This window comes from Hippopotamus amphibius, chromosome 11 (genome assembly GCF_030028045.1).
Source record: "Hippopotamus amphibius kiboko isolate mHipAmp2 chromosome 11, mHipAmp2.hap2, whole genome shotgun sequence".
NCBI classification, from domain to species: Eukaryota; Metazoa; Chordata; class Mammalia; order Artiodactyla; family Hippopotamidae; genus Hippopotamus; species Hippopotamus amphibius.
Window position 1 is genome coordinate 23,545,457 of NC_080196.1, and position 14,587 is coordinate 23,560,043.

The window sequence follows — 14,587 nt, forward strand, 5'->3', positions numbered from 1 at the left end:
GAGATAGTTTGAAAGGAACGGAAAAGGTCTCCGAACTGCTCTATGTCCTGTTCTCCTTCTCTTTCCCTTTCATTGCAGAATCTCTATAATCCTGAGAGGGATGCCGGTTGGGAAAATGAACAGCTGACAGAGATGCTGATGCTAATGGCCGGGTAGAAACTGACAGCAGTAGCAGAACTCTTAGAGGGTGACCACAAGCCTGCAAGTATCACAGCGTGGTACCTGACAAACTCCTGCCAGCTTCTCTCAACTGAGGGCAAATCAGAGAAGACTTTCAATTTTTAAGTTTATGAAGCTCTGGCTTCTGACCAGGACACACTGGCCTTTTAACTTTGAGCTGTAAGAATATGCACAGAAAGCTCTGAAGAGGAAAATTGGTCTTTGAATCACCTGCTTCCTCCAGGTGTATGAAAAAGAGTCATTTCAAGTTTAGGAAAGACAAGGAAAGCAGAGTCAAAGCTGGTGATTTATTTCTGAAACTCCTTGCAGAATGGTGGTTTCTGTGGGCCACGCTACGGCTCTATTGATGGAGAGCGGGCAGTTGCCTCAAGATGGAGGGCTGAGTCATGTCCCCTGAGCTGCTCCAGGACTGCCTTTTTCCAGCAGGGCCATCTTATCTGGACTGTCTAGGGCAGTAGGCTGTCCAAAGCTCCAGGTGGGGAAGGAGACGCTATAGACAGAAGCCTGGCAGTGTGGGCTGGAGGCCATGGTCTCTCTGCGGGAGGACAGCCGGGAAGAGGGCATCTGCCCCATCTGCCAGGAGTGCCTGAAGGAGGCGGTGCGCACTGCCTGCGGACACCTCTTCTGTCGAGCGTGCCTGGCCCAGCACCTGGAGAAGGCCTCGGCCTCCGGAGTCCTCAGCTGTCCCCTGTGCCGGAAGCCCTGTTCCGAGGGGGTCTTGGGAGCCGGCTATACCTGCAACAGCCACCAGAAGAAGGTGTGCTGGTTCTGTGAGGAGAGCAGATATCTTCTGTGTGTGGAATGCCGGGTGTCCCCTGAACACAAGTCTCACTGTGAGCTGACCATTGAAAACGCCATCAGCCACTACAAGGTAAGGCGGGGTCATTGCAGCCATCCCCCTGCCACCACTTCTCTGAGTTACTCCTTCCTACTCCCTGTCCTTGATGCCTGGCAGATCATAGAGGCTCGGTAACGGACACTTTTCTTTGTTTCTCCTGCTTTATCCTGTTTGGGGCCCTCGTCTTCTTTTTCCTGTATATATCTTGCTACTGATGTTAAAGTTTCAATGCATTAATAGGAGTCTAAGGGGAGATACTCTCAGGCGATGGCAGATTCCCAGGAAGGATGAGCTCCTCACACCTTGCTCATCTGTAGCATGAAGGAGTTGGGCTAAATAACGCAAACCTCTGTGAGTACTGAGGCTATGTGGTTCCCCTGGTTGATAGTACTAGAAGATTGGCTAGAAATCTAATCAGGTTTTACATATCCTAACAATTATCCTGTAAATGTGTTGAAACCTGGAAGTTGGTAAATGATTCTCTCTCTCTTCCCTCTTCCTTTGTCCTTTCTTTCCTTCCTTTCTATTGTGATTATTTTTATCCTATTTTTAAATATTTTATCATAAAACTAGTACATTCAGACAACACTGTAAGGTGTAAAGTCAAAACTAAAGACCTTTCTTCCTGCTTTCCCCATTCTCAGTCCCCAGAGGTAACCACTGCTAGGTTTCTGTGTATCATTCTTCCAGAAAATTGCGTGCATATGAATACACTCTCTAAAACACACACACACATACACACAATCATAGATTCTCTATATATTTTTCTGTAACTCTTTTTTATCACCTAAAAATACATCTTGGACGTTATCCGATTTTCCCATCAGTACATATAGATCTTATGAATTCTTTTCAACAATTGCATGGTATTCAAGTCTATGAATGTACTATAAATTGGCAGATATCGAGTTATTTCCAGGTTATTGTTCTGTTTTGCAATTACATGGGATGATGCAATGAGTATCCTTCAACGTATATTTTGGAGGACTTAGAATATGCAAGATGTATTTTGGTGAAAGAATAACCTAACTTCCACGTTTTGATCAATTTTTCCTATCACCACCTACTGAATAATCCATAGTTCCCCCACTGATTTGAATGCCAACTTCATAATATGCCTTGAGTGCATGTAGACTTGCACATTTTCTTGACTCTCCATTCCATTCTGTTCTTCTCTCCATTCCTGCCTGTGTGTCAAACCATTTTAAACACTGTACCTTTGCAATGTGTTTCAATGTCAGGTAGCTCTTAGAACCCTCACAATATTCTTGTTTTTCATAATTTTTGTGAATATTTAGATATGTTTATTTTGCCAATGAGCTTTAGCTTTTTTTTTTTTTTAACCAACCCTCCTCTACCCCCCATCCCCAATTCAGTTAGTATTTGATTGGCTTGACAATTTACATATTTTCAACATGGTGTCTTTTCATCCCATAATGAAGGATGAATTTCCAAGTCTTCTTTTAGATACTTGACCTTTTGAACATGTTATGATATAGGATGAGAAAGTGGGGAATTCAGATTGAGGGTGACTATAGGAAGGCAGAGAAATAACTCAGAAAGCCAAAGAAGCAAAGTTCTCTGATTCTAACATCATTCCCTCTAAGTTCAGGGTACCACAGGAGGGAAAAATAGATGGAAAAATCTATTCACTCACTCAATGATTTATTCAGGTCTGTGCTTTGTGTAGGATGTCGTGCTAGGCATTGTAGGAAGTATAAAGATGATTCGTTATCTTTGTCCTCAAGTCTACCTTTAAATTATGACAGAAAACCTAAAATAAATCAACAACAACATTTGTTTATTTAAGAAAGACTTGAGTAAGTTCTTGCAGTGTATTGGGAACTACACATGCACTAGGAATACAGTGACGAGTAAGTCAGGTGCCATCCCTCCTGCCCGGGACTTTGCAGTTTAGTAAGAAAGACAGACAAGAAATCAAGCAAACTACAAGTCTTGTATGAGCTAGAAAGAAAACAGACAAGAGTCTGAGATGGAGAGTAACAGGTGGCCCATGTGGTCGGTGAGGGCCTCATGGAGGAAGTGGCACTGGTGCTGAGACCAGGAAAAAGAGAAGGTAGACAATGTAAAGACTGGGCAGAAGCGGAGCACAGATTTGGGAGCCCCAGATCTGAAAAAGTCTTGTTACATTTGAAGAGTTTATAATTAGCGTGTGAAATGACAGGCTCTACTGACAGATTAGAAGGCGGGTGAGGGAATGAAGGGAATCAAAGATGACTTCATGAGTTTCTGGTTTGAGAAACTGGATGGATGATGGAAAGATAAGGACTGGGGAGAACAGTTTTGAACAAAACATCAAGTTTCATTTAGGACAAGTCGAGTCCAAGTTGAGACACATCAAAATAGGCTCTTAGATAAGCAGCGGACTGTGAAATCTGGATCTCCAAAGACAGCCTGGGGTGGTATTCCCAGAACGTAGGACAGGCTTCCATCAGAATAAAGACAATATTTAAATGCAAGAGAATTGATGCAATATCCTCAGGAGAGAGTCGAGAGAGAAAAAAATTTCCAGGGCAAGGTCCTGAGAAAAACCATCATTTAGTTGTAAGGTGGAGGGGGACCCAGCAAAGGAAACTGCAAAGGCAGAAGAAAAGCAAGGGGAGAGAGATCCCAGATGCTAAGAGGAAAGAATCTGTTAAGAAGTGATGGCAGAGGGACTTCCCTCATGGTCCAGTGGTTAAGAATCCCCCTGCCAATGCAGGGGATGCGGGTTCGATCCCTGGTTGGGGAACTAAGATCCCACGTGCAGAGGGAAAACTGAGCCCACAAGCTGCAACTATTGAGCCCACTGCAACGAACAACCATCCCCCCCCCCCCCCATGCTGCAACAAAGATCCCGAGTGCTGCAACTAAGGCCCAGTGCGGCCAAATGTATAAATAAATAAATATCTTTAAAAAAAAAAGAAGGTAGTAGTGCATTGAATGATGCTGAGTCACCCAGTAAGATGGGCAACTGAGCCACCCAATGGAGGAGTGGATGCTGGGCTGGGAGGAGGCACACTTCTTCCATTGTAACAGTGGGGAACAAAAGAAGACCTCTGCAAGGGGAGGGAGTCTTGCAGTCTGGGAGGTGACCCACGTTTTCCGGTTTATTTCCTCAGTCACGTGTGAGGAAAGAACATCAGCAGTGTGGGTAGAGGTGGGGGTGTGAAAGGTTTGAAAAGAGAGGAGAAGCTGCAGTAGAGTTTGGGAAAGTGAACCTACAAGTGAAACCAAGTGGGATGGGCAGGCAGCACAGAGCACCAATTTGAGTTTTGAAACTAGGGATTTAGTGAGTTTCATGAGGCTGTCTGAGGAGAACCAAGGGCTGGGGAGTTGACGGTATTTTCAAAGGACTGATTACAATGGGGGCCCTGTGTGTGTTTGTAGATGTTGACAGCATAGTTTTGAAATAAAGATTTCTTATGATTTCTCACCATGTGTCTATTCCTTTGAACTAAATTTTGTAAATTAAGTGTTTTAAATTGTAAATACTGTAAATTGTGTCCTTTTTAAAGTAATTATGTATTGCCTGACTGCACTCCAGAAAGGCTGAAAAGTTTGCAATGCTACAGTCTTTTTCATACATCTGTTTCCTTACTGCCCAACCCATGCTGTTGTCAATCATTTTCTTCAATGTGCTTTGCTGGTTTTCTTAGTGTGTGACAATGATTGAAGTTGTTTTACTTTGCTTGGTTATGAATGCTGGTGGTGAGGTCTCTGTCCACATGGAGACTCACTGTCTACATTTCCCCTAGAATCAGGGCATAAATTCTACATGAGTGCATCTAAGTAGTTTTTCTTTAGGATAATAAGCTATATTAATTATGTTTAACCTTCATTTTTCCTATTCTGATTTTTCTTTTTATTTCATTCTTGGGGCAAAAATTTTAGGAATTTGTACTTGAATCAGTTCTATACTTTTTAAGAAATAAAATCTCCATGTCTTACTCAGAAATTTATCTAATATAGTGATAAATAGATGAATAGATAGGTAGTTATTAGGTCTGTGTCATTTTTAAAGCTTAATTAATTCCTGGCTTATTTGGAATTTAATATACCCTGTTGTGTGAAGGATGACTCCTTCAACAAACAATAGTTATTTTTTCTTTATTCTGGTATACAGTTGTCCCTCAAACATTTCTGTGAGTCCTTTTCACATCTATATGTTGTTTCTGGTTTGACATAAATTAAATTCTTATAATAGTGGCATTTTTTTTACTGTAGTCCATAGATTATTTTTTCTGTTCTAAAGTTATTATATAGTTTTGATATTTATTGCTTTATGGCTTATTTTTAAATTTAGTAGCATCTTTGCTAAATAATAATTTTTTGTAACCTGATATTCTTGCTGTCTGTCTTTTCAGAAGGATTTTCTTTTTTAAAATTTTAATTTAATTTAATTTATTTGGCTGCATCAGGTACTAGTTGCTGCGCAAGGGATCTTTGTTGCAGCAGGTCGGATCTAGTTCCCTGACCAGGGATCGAATCCAGGCCCCCTGCATTGGGAGTGAGGAGTCTTAACCACTGGACCACCAGGGAAGTCAAGAGAAGGATTTTCTTACATGATGTTTCTAAGTTTTATGGAGAATTCCCTGAGATTTTAATTGGCATTGTGTTAAATTTGTTGATTACGTTAAGAATTAGGACTTTTGTGAGCCTACTTGGCCTTCTCGGCCAATGGTGGCATATATCACTAAGCATTTTCCTTTATGTTTCTGAATCAGATGTTACATTTCTTTATTTAAATCTCGAATTAAGGGTAGCTCTATATTTCATAAGGGTTGCTTTTTTTGGCAATTGGCACTTGTAGATTCAAATGAGAGTCTTTGCTGAGTTCATACTTTCTTTAACTTAATTTCCTGACATTTTCTAGATGCACAATCTTGTGGACATTGTCAGCTTTTGTCATCAACACCATTTTTCCTCATAAAATATAATGGTGATATTTTTATCCATATTTTGGATCACTTTTTGTTCTGTAAGGAGCATGTTTTCTGAAAGTTGGTCTTTGTTTTGTTTTACTTTGCTTTGTTTTGTTTTGTTTGGTGACTGTATCGGGGGAAAGGTATTTTTTGCCTGTTAACCACTTTTTCTTTGATGTGTTTTGTTAGTAAGCCACTTAAGGATTTTCAGTGTTACTGTGTTCTCATGTTTCATCACTACTTAATGTCCTTTTTGGTCAATTTTTTATTTTTTTACTGTGAAATCACATTTTATCTGATATCTGATAGGATCACAGACTTTTAAAAATATTTATTAAGACAAAACAGGTCTTACACTATTCCCTATATTTCAATTTGTCTTTTATCCCCCCTAAGGAATATTTTAGGAAGATAAAAGTTTGTAGAATTTTGCTTTTTAATTCTAATGGGTACCTTATTTACATAAATATTATCTTAATGCAAAAAATGGATGAATAAATCTTTTTTAAAAAACAAGGGATTTGCCTCACTGGTTTTGAATATTGTAAATGATGGAGCTGACTTTTTTTCGATTTTTTCATGCATTATCTTTATTGCTGCTGTCTTTGCTTCCTTTTTTCATGTACATAATGTTCGTAGTTGACTTTAAACTCTTCATTACATTTTAAACTACTCCAGAAGATAGGACTGTGACATTTTGAACCGGATCTTTAGAATTGGCCTGACTTTGACAGGCAGAAATAGATAGCATTCCTGGCAGAGGGAAGTAAAAGAAAAGCCATGAAGAGGTGTGGCTGTCTGAGGTGTGTTCAGGAAACCACAAGCAACTCTGGCTCGTGTGGAGAACATAGAGGGTGTAGGGAGGGGTAACACAGGAAAAGTAAATTGGGTTACAGAGGGCCTTGGATATTAGGTTAAGGAGTTTGGGCTCATCTTTAATGATAAGAAGCCCTTTTGAAGACAGGAGTAACACAGGTAAAAGACAAAATATGACTGAGATTTCAAGCTGGATGACAGGCAGAAGGGTAGGTCCAAGGACAGAAGTATGGCAGTCAAGAAAAGTGGACTGTGGAATAGGGTGGGGAAGAGGAAGATAAGTTTGATTACTCCGGACTGAGTTTGAGCTGTCAATAGGGCAGTAGGAGATATTCAGATCTCAGCTGGACAAAGACTTTTGGGAGTTATGATAAAATCTGAAGCCTGAAATTAAGGACATAGTTTAGCGAAAGAAGAGGGTTAAGGAAACAACTTCAGGAAGGTCAAGGAAGAACGGGGGTGGGGGATGGGGAGAGTGGGGTGGGGAGAATCACATCAAAGAAGAGGAGGCACCTCTGGGTTTCCTTCCTGGAGATCACTGTGACCTTGGAGAGAGCAGTTTCCAAAGAATGATGGGAAGCAAAAGCAGATGCTGAGAAGCAAAGGGCCCAAGAGGATGTGAAGACAGGGAGAACCAATTTCAAGAAATGCACTTGTGAGAACAGACGGAGCCGATGGAAGGGGCAGCAAGGTGAATGTTGTTTGCTTGTTTCAGCTTTGCAACACCGGAACTTTCTCGTGCTCACACAGACAACTCCCCACCCCACCCCAGCCTCCACCTTCACCACCGAGGCACCTGAGTGAAATCCATGCAGTCCGTTTACTTCCTCCCCCTCCTTCTATGACTGTCTTATTCCTTCTCTGCTGGGAAATACCTGTAGGTAACACCCAGTGACATGACAGAGTTTTGATAATTTCTTAGTGTCATCACTGTCTCCTTTGCTTACTGTTTGTTTGCTTGAATATCCTTGCTGATGTCTCACCCACAGCCTCTTGACCTTGGTTTCACCCTCTGAGTCTCAGGTCCAGAAACCCCAACCCCAGCCTCTACTGTTCATGTCCAGTGACGCGGGACTCTTCCGAAAGCAAAACATTTTAAGAGTTTATAAGAGGAAATGGGGCAAAATGAAAGCAATACATTTTATGGTGTGTTTTTGTTTTGTTTGCTGTGTTGGGTCTTTGTTGCTGCGCACGGGCTTTCTCTAGTTGCGGCAAGCGGGGGCTACCCTACGTTGTGGTGTGTGGGCTTCTCAGTGCAGTGGCTTCTCTTGCGGAGCACGGGGCTCTAGGCGCTCGGGCTTCAGTAATTGTGGCACACAGGCTCAGTAGTTGTGGCTCATGGGCTTAGGTGCTCCGCAGCATGTGGGATCTTCCTGGACCAGAGACTGGCAGGCAGAGCTCAACCACTGCACCACCAGGGAAGTCCCATTTTAAGGGTTTACAAGAGGGAAGCAGTATGTTTTAAGAGTTTATAAGAGGAAATGAGGCATAATAACAAAAAGAAGAAATATTCCCCATAAATAACCAACAACAACAAAATCTGCCCCCCCAATTTTTTTTTGACCTAAGGTGAGAAGGATTTACTTAATAAAACATACACTCTTCAGTTAATAGCACACTCTTATCTTTAGTCCACAAATCCAGTTCATATTTTGTTCCTTTAATCACCATTCCTCCCTCTTCCATGGACAACCATTTAAAGTGTTTGTTGTATTTTTATTTGTAGACAGTTTGGTAAAACACACATTGCTGCACTGTGTGCTTGTATATTGAATTCACAGAATTACATGATGGGCCTCATTCTATTTCTTGCCTTTCACTGTACCATGTTTTTGAGATCAGTCCAAGTTTTGTAGGTCATGTGGTCCATTGTTTCCGACAGCTACATAGTCTTCGTAGCGGGCACCTGCCATATTTTACCCATCCATTTCCCTGGAATGGACTTTATATGATTCTAATTCTGTTACCACAAACAGTGCTGTAGTGTGCATGTTCTCTTAGAACCTAGGAATTCTCTGGGATTTTTACTCAGAAACAGGCCCACTGGATCATAGAGGAAAGCACACCTAGGTGGCCGGGACCCTCACCAGACTGGCTGTGCCAGTGCACATCTCACCAGCCCGCAGTGTGGTTCTTATATCCACACACATCCCACCTCCCCCAAGCGTTATCCAGTTGTCTAATTTTTATTAATCCGATGGGGGTCAAATAATGTTTCATTGTATTCATTTCCGTTTCTCTAATCACTGGTGAGTTTGAGCATCCCCTCTTCTGTGAATTAACTGTTCATAGTCTTTGCAAATTTTTCACCTGGGTTCCTATCTTCTTATTGATTTCTAGGCATTCCATTTATTTATTTGTTTATTTATTTATTTATTTTAAATAAATCATGTTAGAGGGTGATTAGTTCTTTCTTTATTTATATTTATTGGCTGCATTGGGTCTTCGTTGCTGCATGGGAGCTTTCTGTAGTTGTGGAGAGTGGGGGGGCTATTCTTCACTGAGGTGCTCGGACTTCTTATTGTGGTGGCTTCTCTTGTTGCGGAACTCCGACTCAAGAGCACAGGTTTAGTAGTTGCAGTACACGGGCTTCGTTGCTCCACGGCATGTGGGATCTTCCCGTACCAGGGATGGAAGCTGTGTCCCCTGCATTGGCAGGTGTATTCCTAACCACTGGGCCACCAGGGAAGCCCTTTTATTTATTTAGCCGCGCCATGCGGCTTGCAGAATCTTAGTTCCCCAATCAGGGATTGAACCTGGGCCCGCTGCAGTGAAAGTGCCAAGTCCTAACCTCTGGATCACCAGGGAACTTCCTAGGCTTTCACTCTATATTCTATACAAAAGTCTCTTGTTGTTTTTAGACATTGCAGATATTATCTCTTAGTCAGCAGTTTCTGTTAGTTTTGTCCATAGTGTTGTCATTGAACAGAAATATTTAATTTTGAGATGATCAAATTAAATCATTCTCTCATGGTTTGTGCTTTTGTGGGTTTATTTAAGACATTTTTCCCTAAGTCCAGGTCACAAATTTATTCTTTTACCTTATTTTCTATTAGCTTTATAGTTTTCCTTTTACATTTAGTCTTTAATCCATCTGGAGTCCACCTTCACATATGGTTTCCAGATGGGGATCTGGCTTTATTTTTCTCTGTTGTTATAAGCCAGTTTTCTCAGCAGATTTTGTCCCTTGTCTTACTGATCTGTGTACTACTTTTTATTTTATTTTCTTCCAGTTTTATTGAGATATGATTGACAAACAGTACTATGAGGGTGAGTCAAAAATTATCCACACTCTGGTTATATTAAAACTTCTATAAATTCTACAGCCAGAGTGTGGATTATTTTTTACTTACCCTCATATATAAGTTTAAGGTGTACAGCATAATGATTTGACTTACATACATAATGAAATGATTACTGTGAACAAGTTTAGTGAACACGCATTAGCTCATATAGATATGAAATTAAAGAAATTAAAAATTTTTTTCTTTTGATGAGAACCCAAGATTTACTCTCTTAACTTTCATATATAACATGTAGCAGTGTTAATTACATTTATCGTGTTGTGCATTACATCCCTAGTATTTATCTTAAAAGTGGAAGTATGTATGCTGTAACTGCCTTTATCTAATTCCCCCTTCTCCTACTCCCCACTTCTGGTAACCACAAATATGATCTCTTTTTCTATGTTTGTGTGTTTGTTTTTAAAGCATAATTGACCTGCAATACTATGTTAGTTCCTCTTACACAACATAGTGATTCAATATTTCTGTACATTTCAAAATGATCGCCGTGATAAATTTAGTTACGATATGTCACTATACAAAGATATGACATAGTTATTGACTATATCCTCCACATTGTACATCTCATACCTGTGACTCATTTCTTTTTACTTTTTCATTCTAAATTCTTTTGTAAACATGGGTCTGTCCCTGAGCTCTCTCTTCTTTCATTTTCTATTTGTCCTTGCCCCAGTACCATACTGTTTTATTACTACAGCTTTGTATGCCCTTTTACTTGGTAGGGCAAATACATTTTGTAAATAATCTAACAAGGGGTTACAGGAAGAATGTTTCCAGACTCTTGCTGACACCCCCCACCCTGCACCTTTCTTCCATTTTGATTCATTAAAGGCCTGTGTTGATATCAGTATCACCTTTTTTATACTTGCTTCCTACATAGTACATCAAAAACCTGACAGTAAATGTTTTAGAAACTGAAATCATTCATTATAATCCTTAGCTTCTGGGACACAGTGACTCATCCAGACACTGATTTAAGATAGAGAGATGTTCCGTGCCTTCCTGGGCTATAGGTTTGTCTCTAATAGAGGGTTCTTGTCCATCCCAGCCAGGGTAGGGGAGTGGTACCAAAGGTTTTGCATCTCCTCTGTAAGTCAGTTCTCTCTAGATTGGCTTCACTTGAGGAGAAGCAGTAAGAGTAGCCAGTGATATCAGCACATAACTTTTAAATGTCAGGAGAAAAACACCCTGAAGTCAAGTAGAAAAGGTTCTATTACTATATGTTATATTTGTGTAGTTAAGGCTTTGAAAAAATTACCTATTGCTTTTTTCTATCATTATGCATTAAATAAACTCTCATATTCCTTACCCCAAGCATGATGCATAGAAAGCTGCCTCTTTTTAGGCAGAATTTTACTTTAGCCTCATCCTGGAATCAGGACACCACCCACCTGCCATGTGTTCCTCGGGCACCATCCTCAACGCTATTCTGACCAGCAGGGGTGTCTGTCTCTCTAGGAACGACTCAACCGCAGGATCAGGAAGCTCAGAAAGGACATCTGTGAACTCCAGCGGCTCAAGGCTCAGGAGGAGGAGAGGCTGCCGGCTGTGCAGGTGGGCTTCACAGAGTCCCAAAAAGGACTTTGGTCTGGCCATCTGTCTGTCTGGAGCAGCCTGCTGCTGGGGGGAGGGCCTGGAGGCTGGAAATATGGGTGCTGGGCTCAGCTTCAGGGTTTACTGGCTGAGTGACCTGGGACAAGTCAAGCCCTCTGACTTTCATGTGGTTTATATGTTCAATGAACACCAGTCCTGCTCCACCTGGTTCACAGTGAGGATCAAAGAAGACAAGCAGCCCATCAATTGAAAACTACTGCACGAACCATAGGTCTCTTTCTCTGTCTCTGACCATCTACCTTTCCATTTGTCTTGCTCACTTCAATGTGGGGTCTCTCCTCACCTATGACCTGAAGGGGATTAAAAGGCAGTGGGAGGATGTAGCCAAGTGGGGAGTGTGTGTGTGTGTGTGTGTGTGTGTGTGTGTGTGACATGGCATCTGTGAATGTTCACAGGGTGTCAGGTGCGGGGAAGGTGTCCCTGATTTTTGAGGAATACGGCTGTCTCTGTGATACCTGTGACATGTAGAGGCAACGCTGTGAAGGGAGGAGGACCAAGAAGTCAGCATTCTCACTCAGAACATCCAGAGACTGAAGGTCCAGAGGGAGCCACCTGACACTGAATCTTAGGGAACCCCTTTTCTGGAGTTTCAGGCAGACTGTGGGACCCACAGGCTGGCGGCTGAGCTGCAGCGTCAACACCAAACTGGGAGAGAGCTGGATGCCTTCCCTCAGTGGCTGCCAGGCCAGCTGGAGGACATGCCAGCAGAGGTTTCCAGAAACCCTGGCATCTCCAGGACAATAACTCAACTCAGCAGCCTGGTCACTGATCTGGAGGGGATGGCCAAGAAACTGGATGCCAGTCTGCTGAAGGTGCATACCCCAAGCGCCTCCCAAAGCCTGGGATTCTCACCAAATAGTGGGCAGCCTACCTGTAGCATCCCTCTAGGAGGTGTAAGAAGGAGAGTCTTCTCCGTGCATGGGGTGGTGGCTTCCAAGGCTGCACAGCGCTGCTGCAGCAGGGCGGGGTACATAGAAGGGGTGCTACCCCCTCCTGTTCTCAAGGTGAGAGCCATCCACTGGTGGGTTGGGGAGGGAACTTGGAGGGGACAGGAACCTGAGAATTGGTTGTGACTCTCACACTCTCTCTCTCCTAGGACGCCAGTGACTTACTGAACAGGTATGAGCCATCCCATCTCCCTTCCCATATCCACTTACACAACACAAACCCACACAAACATAGATGTGTTCGTGGGCTTTCTCAAGGTCAAGGAGCTCCACTGCTCCATTAACTTGCATCTTCATGCTACATGGACAGTGGAAGATTGAACAGAATATACTGAAGGATTTCTTTGTTTCTAGGAGTGCACCAGAGCAGTTAGAGGCGATTTATCCCAACTTAGAGAAAAGAATCAACGAATCACTTCTCCAGCCATCCTCAGCGGCTCTGACATGTTCAGCCCTGGACCACCACATCTCAGATTCATCTCAGTCTCCTGGCTCTCCTTCCCCCAACCTGTCCAGCCTCCCATTAGGTCTGCCCAGGTCACCCTCAGGCCTGCCATCCTGAACATGACCCTCTTTCCTCATCACTACAGCCTTGACCTGATGACTGAACTTCCTGGTGCCTGGACAATAGTCCCAGCCTCTGTGCTGAACCAGGCTCATGCTCTGGCTCCTGCTGCAGAGGTCAGGATCCAAGACCTCCATTTTGCCTGTGAACTGATGGTAGCACCCATCTCTCACAATCTCATATTAAAACGGGAGTACCCAGATACCTGGATGGCTTGAGCTCACAGTGCTGGGGCCACCTCTGCATACGGAGCTGGCACATCTGTTGGAAGGAATACTCCTTCTGAGCTCCTGGAGCACCTGTTGTCTGTACCACTCACCTGGCATTTACATTATTTTTGTGGTGGGCAGGCTCTGCCGTGACCTCCCATGATCCTCCCCTCGTGGGGTTCATGCCCTCATGTGGTGCCCTCTCTTTGAGTGTGAGCATAACCTGTGACTTGCTTCTTCTAATCAATGGAATATGGCAAAAGGGACAGGCTGTCACTTCACAGACTGTGTTACATGGATGGAACGCCTCCTTGCTAACAGGCTCACTCTTGAGACTCTCCTTGCTGGATTGATGACTGGCTGGATTGGTGAGTGTCTGTGTGGCCAGCAGGAAGCCTCTAGGAGCTGAGAGGAGCCTCCAGCCTCCAGCCTTCAGCCAGTAAGAAGTAGAGACCCTCAGTCTTGTAGCTGCAAGAAAATTAATTCTGCCAACAGCCTAAGTGAACTTGGAAGTGGATTTTTCCCCAATCAAGCCTCCAGAGGAGAACCCAGCCCAACCGACATCTTGATTGCAGCTTTGTGAGATCCTAAGCAGGGAACCCAAATTTCTGACCCACAGAAACTGTGAGGCAATAGATGTCATAGAAACTATGATATAATAAATGTGTGTTGTTTTAAGACACTAAATTTGTGGTAATTTTTGTGAAGCAGTGAATAATACCTTTGTTTAGTAATTATTTGTGCATCACTTCTTTGTGTAAAGAGAGTACTCTGCCCTGTGTCCCCAGGGTTTAGGACAAGGCTGGGCTCAGAGTTGGTGTCCAGTGAAATTTATTAAATGGATACATAATAAATTAATATAAAGTATAAGGGCCCTTCTTGATGCTCCATGTTTAACTAAGGGGACCTTTAACTAGTATTACTGAGCCCTTGCAGAAATAGTCAGTACTACACTTGGCACTGAAGGATGTGAAGAATAGAAAATGGCTACAAGGAGGTGCTACATTTTTGATGTAAAGAGTGAAAACTCACCAGTCAGACTTGAGTTCAATCCCAGTCCTGACACCTAATATCTCTGTAACCCTGTTCAAGTTACTTAGCCTCTCTGAACCTCAGTCCTACCCCTTCTAAAACGAAGATAACGGTACCCATGGCCTGGGATTGTTGTAGGAATTAAATGTTATTATA

At 42.6% G+C, this 14,587-nt stretch overlaps 1 protein-coding gene across 1 annotated transcript; it reads left to right on the forward strand.

The window, feature by feature from the left end:
- Positions 1-706: 706 nt before the first annotated feature.
- On the forward strand, positions 707-13,187 carry TRIM40 (tripartite motif containing 40). Its single transcript, XM_057698055.1, has 5 exons — positions 707-1,051; positions 11,523-11,618; positions 12,266-12,490; positions 12,775-12,797; positions 12,980-13,187. The coding sequence occupies exons 1-5, from the start codon at positions 707-709 to the stop codon at positions 13,185-13,187; spliced, it is 897 nt and encodes a 298-aa protein (XP_057554038.1).
- The last annotated feature ends 1,400 nt before the right edge of the window (positions 13,188-14,587 follow it).